Source organism: Nomascus leucogenys, chromosome 20 (assembly GCF_006542625.1).
Source record: "Nomascus leucogenys isolate Asia chromosome 20, Asia_NLE_v1, whole genome shotgun sequence".
Taxonomy (NCBI): domain Eukaryota; kingdom Metazoa; phylum Chordata; class Mammalia; order Primates; family Hylobatidae; genus Nomascus; species Nomascus leucogenys.
The window spans coordinates 27,259,927-27,272,096 of NC_044400.1; the positions used below are offsets into that span (position 1 = coordinate 27,259,927).

The window sequence follows — 12,170 nt, forward strand, 5'->3', positions numbered from 1 at the left end:
GTACTGCCCTACTGGGGCACATCTGAGTTACAATTTTCACCATCACCATCCCTATCACGACAAATAGCCTTTGTGAATAAAAATCTCTTGGTTAATCTGCCTACTACCTTAGCATAAATTCCTAGAACTGGAGCTACTGTGATCAAAGGCTAGAAGTTTTTTTTTTTTTTTTTTTTTTTTTAAGCTTCAGCTACATATGGCCAAATTTAATGGCACTGAAAAGGCTAACATATTAAGATGGAAAAAATTTACAAGTAATATAAACATTATAATCTCAATTTTGTTTTTAAAAATAACATAACTTTACAGGTTAGGATAAAATGCACCAAATTTAACAGTGATTATCTGAAGGTAACAGAATTACAGTAATCTTTATTTTTTCCTTGTGTAAATTTTTATGATATATACAGTATTTTTTCATAATCAGAAAAAAGGCTTGAAATTTGTAATTTTTAAAAAGCCTCTCCTACAAATAAGCACATGAAGAAAATGTTCACCATCAATAGCCATTAGATAAATACAAATTAAAACCACAATGAGGTATTACTACACACATATAAAAATGGCTAAAATAAAAAAGTGACAACATCCAATGGCTAGCAAGGGTATGAAGAAACCAGACTATTCGGACATTGCTGGTAGGAATGTAAAACAGTATGGACAACTCTGGGGAAAAAATTGGCAGTACCTTTTAAAGTAAAAATGAACTTACCAAATCACCCAGCAAGTGTACTCTTGGCACTGATCCAAGAGACATGGAAACTTATGTTCATGTAGAAACTTGTACATGAATGTTCATAGCAGCTTTATTCATAAAAGCCAAAAACTGGAAATTACGCAAATGTTCTTCAACAGGTGACTAGTTTAACCAACTGTGATACATCTATACCAAGGAATTTTATTTAGCAATAAAATGAACTATCAAATGACAAGTACAACCTCAAGGGCATTATGCTGAGTGAAAAAAAGACAAACTCAAAAGGTTACATATTGTATAATTCCACTTACATAACATTCTTGAAATGACAAAATCATAGGGAGGGAGAACAGATTCACGGAAATTCAAATAGATTCATGGTTGCCAGGGGTCAGGATGCAGCTACGCACGGCAGCATGAAGGACCCCTGCAGCAACTGTGCAGTTGTATATACACACAAATGCACATGTGGTTTTACCTGAGAAATTTGCGCAAGTTCTAGGGATTGTATCAATCTCAACCTCCTGGTACTGATGCTGTACCATAGTTATTCAAGGTGCTAACACTGGGCAAGGGTGAGATCTCACACTACACTTCTTTGCAACTTCCTGTAAATCTGTAATTATCTTAAAATAAAAAAGTTTTAAAAAATTCAGCCAGGTAAAAATGTCAGGCTCATCCCAGACTTACGCATTGAGTGTTGCTATAAGGCAGAGACAGATGCCTTCTCGAGTACGGAAATTCTTGTGTTTGAAGCCTCCAAGCATTCTGTCCCATACGTACTGCAGATGACAAAGAACAGGTGAGGAAAGGAGAAGACTGCTGCAGCTGTCACTTTGTAAGGGAGCAATAGAAGGCAAGCCTCTTAACGAGTGCCAAATTAGTTCCATCCTCTACCAACGCATTTAATCCTCTCAAGAGCATACTGGAAAATGATGACATCTATCATGTTATCAAGTATACCAAATTACAATTTTTAAAACATTCATTTACATAATTGCATTTAATTCTCCCAAGAACCCTGAAAGACAGGTATAACTGTCCTCATTTTATGGGTGAGGAAAGCAAGGCCAAAGGAGCCAGTGAGTTGCCAAAGATCACACACTCACACTGCCCTCTGCTTTTTCTGATCACCCCCCAATAAAGGACAGTAGAAGCTGGGAAGGCAGGGCTGTTTTGGTCCATCCCAACAGCCCCAATTCACTAGAAGACAGGGGCCAGGGCTCCAGCCAGGCCTCCTGACTCCCCAAACACCACAGCTCCCTCTTTTCAGAGAATTGGAGAGTCGGTTACATAAATGAGCTGAAGAGTCTAATGGATTAAAACTAAGTATATTAGATTCACTAATTTATTCAATACCCCCATGTTAAATCCACTAATTTATTCATCTCATACTTTTGTGACTTATTGATTTAAATATCTTGCATGGGGAAACAGATTGGATGCTTGAATGCTGTGAAAATTTTTATCTGTAATACATCAGCTTAAGTCTGTGGAGTCACACCGTTTGTGCAAGTACACACACACACCCTCGCACGTGCATGCATGCGCACTGGCCAGCTGACCTCAAAACACATCTCTTGCCCCTACCTGGGGATTAGCAGCTTGATCCATGATCTTTAGCAGCAGAGTTTGGTCCTGCTCCCTCACAGAGTCTTTAGCATCTCCTAGTCTGTCTATTAGACTTGGCAGCACTGAAAATCAAAATGGAAACTGATCAAATGAAACCCTATTTGGGGGTCTGTGGTCACCAAGTATTGCTATTTCAATTATGTGGGAAGACAAACCCCTGACCTAAATATGTATCTCATTCTAAAACCACTCATCTTTGCTCACAGCTCTACTCTCCTTGCTGAAGTCCATGAAAGTCACCGAAAGAGTCTGCAAAATCCTTTGCATGGACAGATATACTATTTGTCTTCCTCCTTACCCCACGTTCCTCCAGCCAGTTCCCAACGTATTTGTAAGCTGATAAAAACGGAAAACCTTGACAGGAAGAGTCAACAGAAAGGAAAATTTAGGTAAAAGACAAGGAGAGGGGCTCCAGCATATGTGTTTGGGGGTGGAAGGGGTAGGCACTTATGAATAAATCTTAAGTTTCATCACTATTGTGTATCTTTAGTTTTACATCACACCCAAACACACGAGACAGAGCCCAGCTCTCCATCTTCCTCCACATACCCAGGGTGGACCCGCCCACCAGTGCTCCAAATGCACCTGTAGACCAGAGATCAGCTTATTTTAAGAGTTTGTAAACCTCTATTACATGAGATATCCCTGAATAATTCAGCTAATTTAGGAGGAAAATGGAACACTATTAAAATATCAAATGTCTAAAAGTAAAGGCTTTTTTTAAAATTTGTAAACAGTCGGTGCTCACGACCTTTTCAGAAGGAGCATATTGGTCGGAAAGTTAACAGTAAAGAATACATGTGTACCAATGTAAAATAGAGAAATTCCATAAGGAAATGGTTGCATAGAGGTGCTTAGTGTTTATACTGCCCCCATGAAACACCGGAGGTCAGGAATTTAGAGGTATTTAAATCTATGAAATCTGTGGGTTTTGTTCCATTTTGCTGACATATTGTTTTCCCTTCAAAATAAGAGTGAACATTTACTATACACTTGTAATGACATTTACAATCAAGGTGCAAATAGTAATGGCAACCATAATCATCTGGAGAAAAATACAACTGGCTTGGTTTTATAGGATTTCTCAAGGAAAACTGCCTCTCATTAAATGGGACCGGGGTCAGGGTCAAATATGACTTGGTTGGCACTAAAGGGTGACAGCTAATTTAGCATAAGAAATAAAAATGGCACTAATATTTCATATTAGAACACGTATTACTAAGTTCCGTATGAGAACACAGTGAAGCCAGTACAAAGGTATGGGGGAGGGTAAGGGGGCCCGCAGGCCCAGAGGCCAGGGGAGCCCAGCTGGAAGGGAAGGCAGCGGGGCTGCCGGCCGAGGCTGCGGGTGCTAAGGGGCTGCGGGGCAGGGCGGGGACTGGCTGTTTGGGAGGAGCGGAAGGGAGAGAGAGGGGGCTGGAGGGGAGGCAGGGTGGCTGCCGGGAGGGTTTGGGAGCAGCTAAGTGAAGGAGCCGGGGAGGCCGAGGGAAGGCTGGGGGTCTGAAGGGGCCGGGTCTCCTCCACAAGTGCCGCAGCTCACCTGTGCCGATCTGCGCCTTGAACCGATCCTGCAGCCGGGTCACCAGGGCGGACAGGATGTCCATGCCCAGCAGAACCACCTGCAGCGGGAAACACCGGGAGCCTGTTAGCGGCCGGCCTGCGGGGCAGCGCTCCCGCCCACCCGCTCCGGGGACGCCTAGACATTTCTGGCCCAGACGCAGTCCGAGAGTCCAGAGCGCGCATGCCGACTGGAGGACCAAAGAGATTAGCACGAGGAAGGATGATCTTCCACAAAAAGAGCTGTGTACAGCTATAATGGAAAATACTCGGTGAGGAGAAACGAAATAAAAAGCAATACAGCGTAGCCAAACCCAGGTTAGCCGCCCGTGGAATTCAAGAGCGCGCCGCGGTCCCGCCCCCGCCAGCCCCGCCCCGGCGAGAAGAGCGTATGCAAATTTTCGAGCGGCCGACGCGCGGTCTCCTGGGTAAAACCGAGCCGCCGCTTTTGCGACCCTTCATGCCTCAGAAAACAAAGAATTGGTGGTGTCGTAGAAAGCTGTGGAGGCTGGAGGTAAGCTAGCTACCAGACCGACTAGGGCGGGGGCGCACGAATTAATTACCACAACCGTACCAGGTATTGGCACTTCCTGCTTGCAGCGCACAGGCCTTTTATCGCAACCATCCTTTTCTTGGGGTTGCGCTACTGTCCAATGAACGCATAGTGAGGGCAGTACTGCTAACGCCTAAACAACACACCCGCATCAACTAGAGCTTTGCTTTATTTTGGTGCAATTTTTGGAAAAATGAAAACCCGCTTTCCACGACTTGGAAGTTTAAATAATAGTAAATAATCAACAGGAATTTTCACTAAACCAGTAGGGGGTACACAGGATTCAAGATTTCAGTGTCTTAACATAAATTTTGCTTTCAGTTTTTGCTGTGAAAACGCTGAGGATTTCAACGTGACTTTATTTACTCCTATTATCTACCGCGACTGTTTTGTGGTTTCTTCCCCCGATCATCTGTCTTGTAACTTCTTTTATGCTGAGCCAGCACAGTAGTCTAGATCAAGTTTCAATAAACAAAGTTTCTGTAGGTCTTTGCACCTCACAAAATGTAATCCAGGCCGGGTGCAGTGGCTCACGCCTGTAATCCCAGTACTTTGGGAGGCCGAGGCGGGCGGATCACGAGATCAGGAGATCGAGACCATCCTGGCTAACAGGGTGAAACTCCGTCTCTCCTAAAAATACAAAAAATTAGCCGGGCGAGGTGGCGGGCGCCTGTAATCCCAGCTGCTCGGGAGGCTGAGGCAGGATAATGGCGTGAATCCGGGGGGGTGGAGCCCGCAGAGATCGCGCCACTGCACTCCAGCCTGGGCGACAGCGAGACTCCGTCTCAAAAAAAAAAAAAAAAAAAAGTAATCCCAGCACTTGGGGAGGCCGAGGCGGGCGGATCACGAGGTCAGGAGATACAGACCATCCTGGCCAACATGGTGAAACCCCGTCTCTACTAAAAATACAAAAATTAGCTGGGCCTAGTGGCGCAAGCCTCCCAGCTACTTGGGAGGCTGAGGCAGGAGAATCGCTTGAACCTGGGAGGCGGAGGTTGCAATGAGCCGATATCGGACCACTGCATTCCAGCCTGGCGACAGAGCAAGGCTCGGTCTCAAAAAAAAAAGAAAAAGAAATGTGAAATAGTGAGCTTTCTGTGGAATGGTCCAATAGTCAGATTAAACCCTTCCTCTGTAGGAAGCAGTTTTGCACTGTGAGACTTCATGAAACATGCTTCCAACACAAAGCCGGGCACTGCCCAATGTTCACACAACAACCAAACAGGACGGGGCATCAGTTTGGATTTCTTGTATACAGCCTGTGCCTGCCTCTGGCGGCTGATAAAAGCAAAAACTGCAGACTTTTCTATTCAGCTTTGAAATCCACTGCTTCAAAACTGAAGGAATCTAAATTGGCCCAATAATCCCCACAATATATAAAATGTTCTTGCAAGAAACTGGCTACTTGACAATACTGAAGAAAATAATTTTTAAAACTTTTATAAAGAGGACAATGTGTAAACAGATTTTTTAAAAGAATAATGGTATAAACACTTTAAAATAATGACTCTACTTTCAAGCTAAAAAGGATTAGGTTTCACACTATGGCTTCCTTCCAGAGTACACTATGAAGTGGGGGAGTAACTATCCTGCGGAGAAAACTGACAGACGCAACCTCAGCCAGACGGTGGAGGTCAACATCAAGTACACTCGATATGATGTCATGGAAACGGCATTTTGCCTCTGTGATAGTCCTTCCCAAAACCCTTAAGCCCAGTCTAAACATGAGGAAAACATCAGAGAAATTCCAATAGAGGGGCATCCTACAAAACACCTGACCAGTACCCCTCAAAACTGTCCAGGTCATCAAAAACAAGAACTCTGAGAAACTGTCACAGCAACAGGAGCGGAGGGAAACGTAACAACTAAATGTAATGAGGTATCCTGGAAGAGAGTGTGAAACAGAAAGATGACATTTTTCCTTAGGTAGAGACTAAGGAAATATGAATAAAGCATGAACTCTAGTTAATAATAATACATCAATACTGGCTCATTAATTGTAATAAACCACATTAATGTTAGATATAATAATGAGATGATATCTTTGTATTTTTTCTGTAAAAAAGTTTATTTTTTTAAAAAGAACAGCCCCATCACTTAAGTGAGTTATTTAGCTTTTGTCTGGTGAAATCTTAAGCTTGTCTGCACAGTTGCGTTACTGGTTGCAGGTAGGGGTGTTATTCATGACAGAAACATCCCTTCATACATCGTTCAAGGCTAAGGTAAAGAGGAATATTGTTTATTTGGGGGAAAGCTGACGTCAGCTTTTCCAGGATGGCAGTTTACTTGGTAGGTCTGAGCAGAGAAAGGCTCGCTAAGCCCCGGACAGTCAAGTTTCAATGCGTTGCCTAGATGAACTGGGGAGCGTGGAAACCCCAAAGAAGACTGAGTGGGTAGATGCACCTGAGCCCCAGAGAAATAGGACAGGAGAGGTCCAGGGCGCCAGCCAGAAGGACAGAAGGCAGTTCCAGGCACTTTCACAGCTCAGGCCCTTCTCCTGGGTTTCCATTTCCCTACTGAAGAAAGGGATACATGAAAAAGTCCTTGCCCAGAAGACCACTCTGATAATTAACTATGAAAACCTCTTTGTGCCTAAACCTCCTCATCTGTAAAACAGAGACAATAATAACAGCTACCTCGTGGGTTGTTGTGAGGATTAAATAAAGTGTGTATGTAAACTGTGTCTGGCACGTGGTAAGGGTACTTTTTTTTTTTTTTTTTTCCTATTTCTGCTTTCTTCAGCCGTTAGGTTTATAAAACCAATTTCTTCTGTATGGCTCACTGGAATACACAATTCTGTTTTATGGAATGAGGTGTTACCTGATTCTAAAGTCACGAATAAAAGTCAATCAAAATCTTTAAATTTGTTGTAATTTTTTTCTTCCAACACCATTAACTCGGCATGACCCTTGAGCACTGCCTCTGACATTTTACTTAATTATCTACGTTTGTGCTTGTGTCCCCAGCTACACTCCTTGAATGTAAGGAATACTATCTTCTTGCATTTCCTCAGAATTCCCACAATAAATAGCACAATGCTGGGTACAAGGTAAGTGATCGATAAACCCTACTTTATTGATGTGAATGAGACTGGAATAGATGAGTTCTCAAGGTCCAACACATCTTCTTTATCCTAAAAACCTTTCAAAGACTCTTGTAAAAGAGAGAAGAGGGCAGACCAGGTCACTAGGACCAACACTCCTGCCGAGCACAACTAAAAATGCTGGATATAAAAGAACATCTGCAGCATCAGAGAACTAAGAAGGCACAGAAGAACTTCCAGGTCAAGAAACACAGACAACCAAAATTTACAGATATGAGCCTGCAACAACTGGTTCGCTTTGCCCTGGGGCCATTTATACACTGGGAAAGGGCACAGAGAATCACTTTTAATAACCTCTTGGGTCATCTAGGAGGGCAAAGGTTAGATTTCAAAGCGCTCCAAAGTTGGTGACCTAGTTAACCCCCTACCACATGTGCTAGAAACCCAAATGGCTAGACTTTAGGAGGAGAGTGAGTTGGAAATAAAACAGCCTTCACAGGGACTGCAGCCCAGTTTCCAAGCATCTGGGTGGCCCGGAAAAATCCTAATCCCTGACATCAGATTAAAGTGAGTGTAGACTGTTTGTGCCCAAAAGCCCTGAGCAGATAAAAACACAAGTCATTTCTGGATAAAGAAAACATCATCCTAATAATCCAGTCCTCGGATTATTCCTGTAAAAATTTTTCTTTTGTTGTTGTTGTTGTTTGATTTTTTGAGACGGAGTCTCGCTCTGTCGCCCAGGCTGGAGCGCAATGGCGCGATCTCTGCTCACTGCAACCTCCGCCTCCCGGGTTCAAGAGATTCTCGTGCTTCAGCCTCCCGAGTAGCTGGGATGTGTTATCAGCCCGGCTAATTTTTGTATTTTTAGTAGAGACGGGGTTTTATCATGTTGGCCAGACTGTTCTCGAACTCCTGACCTCAAGCAATCTGCCTGCTTCGGCTCCCAAAGTGCTGGGATTACTGACGTGAGCCATTGCGCCTGGCCTATTCCTGTAACAATTTTACAAAGAGAACATCTGAAACACAACCAAAGATAACCAGTCACACAGGACAAAGTAAGTGATAACTAGCAGAAACAAAGACCAACCTGGACTCTGGATCCCTGGATAGGAGAATAATTGCAAACAGACTTTAAAATAACAAGTCAGGCTGGGTGTGGTGTCTCACGCCTGTAATCCCAGCACTTTGGGAGGCCAAGGCAGGCAGAGGCAGGCGGATTGCCTGAGTTCAGAAGTTCAAGACTAGCCTGGGCAATGTGGTGAAATGCCATCGCTACGAAAAAATACAAAAATTAGCTGGGCGTGGTGGCATGCACCTGTGGTCCCAGCTGCTCTGCTCAGGAGGCTGAGGTGGGAGGATCACTTGAACCTGGGAGGCGGAAGTGGCAGCGAGTGGCGATCACGCCACTGCACTCCAGCCTGGGCAACAGAGAGACACCTTGTCTCAATAAATAAATTAATTAAATTAAATAACAAGTCTTATTATGTTTAAGAAGAAAAAACACATGATTAAAGTTTTGGGTAGAGAAATGACAACTTTTAAACATAGGTTAAACAAATAATACAAGAGAAAATTAAATACTCAATGAATGGGCTCTTTTTCCTAAGTGCACTGTAAATACATGAAGAGAACTAAACAGGAAACTAAGTCTGCAGAAAAAATCCAGAATAAAGTAAAGAGAAGCAAAAAGATGGAATATTCAAAAGAACAGGCAAGAGAGAATAGAGAGAAAACATTAAGTTTAAATGGAATTCAAAAAGAAGAAATGAGAGACAATAGGTATAAAGCAACGGCTGACATTCATTAGAATTTTTTTTTTTTTTTTTTTTTTTTTTTTGGAGATAGGATCATGCTCTGTCACCCAGGCTGGAGTGCAGTTGCGTGATTTCAGCTCACTGCAACCTCCACCTCCCAGTTTCAAGTGATCCTCCTGCCTCAGCAACCCGCCCCCTCCCCAGTAGCTGGGACTACAGGTGCGTGCCACCACACCCAGCTAATTTTTTGTGTTTTTATAGAGGAGGGGTTTTGCCATGTTTCCCAGGCTGGTCTTGAACTTCTGGACTCAAGCGATCTGACTGTGTTGGCCTCCCAGAGTGCTGGGATTACAGGCATGAGCCACTGCACCCAGCCCTATTTTATTAAAAAATAAAAAATAAATAGTGTTGGTGAAGACATAGAGAAACTGGAACTCTTGTATACTGCTGGTGAAGTGTAAAATGGTAGAGTTGTTGTGGAAAATGGTTATAGCAGTTCCTCAAAAAAGATTAGGGCTGGGCACGGTGGCTCACGCCTGTAATCCCAGCACTTTGGGAGGCCGAGGCGGGCGGATCACAAAGTCAGGAGATCGAGACCATCCTGGCTAACACAGTGAAACCCCGTCTCTACTAAAAATACAAAAAATTAGCTGGGCGTTGTGGCGGGCACCTGTAGTCCCAGCTACTCGGGAGGCTGAGGCAGGAAAATGGCATGAACCTGGGAGGCGGAGCTTGCAGTGAGCCAAGATTGTGCCACTGCACTCCAGCCTGGGTGACAGAGCGAGATTCTGTCTCAAAAAAAAAAAAAAAAGATTAAACATAATATTACCATATGATTCCAGCAATTCCACTTCTGGGCATATACCCACAAGAAGTAAAAGCAGAGTTTCCAAAGACAGTTGTAAACCCATGTTCACAGCATCATTACCTACAGGAGTAAAAAGGTGGAAACAACTGAAGTGTTGATTGACAGATGAATGGATATACAAAATGGAGTCTACCAGTCTACCCATACAATGGAACTTTAGGCCTTTTCTGAAACACTACAACATGGTTGAACCTTGAAGGCATTATGTGGAATAAAGTAAGCCAGTCACAAAGACAAATATTGTCTGGTTCCACTTACATGAAACACCTAGAGTAGTCAAATTCACTGATACAGAAAGTGGACTGGTGGCTGCCAGGGGTTGTGGACGGGAGAAATGAGAGTTATTATTTAATGGCTACAGGGTTTCAGTTTTACAAGAGAAAAACATTCTGGAAAGAGACATTGGTGATGGTTGCACAATTCAAATGTACTTAATGCCGCTGAATTGTACACAAAACTAGTTACGTGGTGAATTTTATGTTCTGTATAAATTACTACAATTAGAAATAACTTTTAAACAATAGCTGATGATTATGAAGCTTGTGTTATGGGGCAATAAAAATGCTCTAAAATTAGATAGTGGTGATGGTTGTACAACTCTGTGAATGTACTATAAACCACTGAATTTTACACCTTTAAAAAGAATAAAAGGCCGGGCACAGTGGCTCACACCTGTAATCCCAGCAATTTGAGAGGTCAAGGAGGGCAGATCGCTTGAGCCCAGGAGTTTGAGACCAGCCTTAGCAACATGGCAAAATCCTGTCTCTACAAAAAATACAAAAATTAGCCAGGCCTGGTGGCACAAGCCTGTAGTCTCAGCTACTCGGAACGCTGAGGAGAGAGGATCGCTTGAGCCCAGGAGGTTGAGGCTGCAGTGAGCCGTGATCTTGTCACTGCACTCCAGCCTGGGTGACAGAGCAAGATCCTGTGTCCAAGAAAAAAAAGAGAGAGAGAGAAAGAGAAGCAATACCTGAAGAGATAATGGCTGAAAATGTTGCAAAAACTGAAGAAAAACATCAAGCCACAGATTCAAGAAGCCCAGTGTATTACAGCACACTACGGAAAAAGAAATCCAAACCTAGATACATTAGCTACATTGTTTAAAAGATGAAAATTAAGACCAATACTGCCAACGATAAAGAAATGCATCAGCAAAGTGAAGAAAGACAATTACTAATTACCAACCTATAATTCTATGATCTGTAAAATATACCTTTCTAGAAAGTGAAATAATTCTCATACAAAAACTAAAAGAACTTTTCAATACTTAGAAGCTATCCATTCTTTTAAATTCAATTTTAGTGACTGTCCTGGTGCTACTGGTTTAACAATAAATCATTCCATGTAACTTGCCATATTAATAACATGATTTTCCCCTTTATTATGTTAATCACTGCAAAAGATGCAAAGCATCTGAGAAATTGAACATCCACTGCATTCATGATTAAAAATTCTTAGCAGATTAGGAAGAGAAAGATTCTTCCTTAACTTCATAAAGGATATATTTTTTTCAAACCTACAAAAAGTATCACACTTAATGATGAAATGCTGAAAGCTTTCTCTCTGAGACTGGAACACGACAAAAATATCCACTGTACAATTTCTGTTCAACATTGTATCTGCAGTCCTAGCTAACTAATTTTGGCAAGAAAAAAAAAAGTGGCCAGGCGCGGTGGCTCACACCTGTAATCCCAGCACCTTGGGAGGCCGAGGCGGGTGGATCACCTGAGGTCAGGAGTTTGAGACCAGCCTGACCAACATGGAGAAACCCCATCTCTACTAAAAATACCAAATTAGCTGGGCATGGTGGCACATGCCTGTAATCCCCGCTACTTGGGAGACTGAGGCAGGAGAATCATTTGAACCCGGGAGGCGGAGGTTGAAGTGAGCCAAGATCGCACCATTGCACTCAAGCCTGCGCGACAAGAGTGAAACTCCGTCTCAAAAAATAAAAAAAAAAAGTATGAAAATTGACAAAAAAAAATTATCATTCTGAATGGAAAATATAACTGCGTAAAAAAAAATCTAGAAGGGGCTGGGCATGGTGGCTCATGCCTATAATCCCA

General features: G+C 42.8%; 1 protein-coding gene and 1 non-coding gene across 24 annotated transcripts in view; one reads left to right on the forward strand and one right to left on the reverse strand.

Moving 5' to 3' along the window:
* CLASP1 (cytoplasmic linker associated protein 1) overlaps nucleotides 1-12,170 on the reverse strand; it is a 301,555-nt gene that overhangs the window by 180,330 nt on the left and 109,055 nt on the right. For all 23 annotated transcript variants that reach the window (XM_030801424.1, XM_030801422.1, XM_030801427.1 and 20 more), the window contains exons 3-5: nucleotides 3,870-3,948; nucleotides 2,288-2,391; nucleotides 1,388-1,479 (exon numbers count right to left, since the gene is read on the reverse strand). In XM_030801424.1, the coding sequence (XP_030657284.1) occupies nucleotides 1,388-1,479; nucleotides 2,288-2,391; nucleotides 3,870-3,948 (275 nt within the window). The remainder of the gene's footprint in view (nucleotides 1-1,387; nucleotides 1,480-2,287; nucleotides 2,392-3,869; nucleotides 3,949-12,170) is intronic.
* Nucleotides 4,507-4,632, forward strand: LOC115831957. The gene has a single exon (XR_004027442.1). It is a non-coding gene; the product is annotated as a U4atac minor spliceosomal RNA (small nuclear RNA).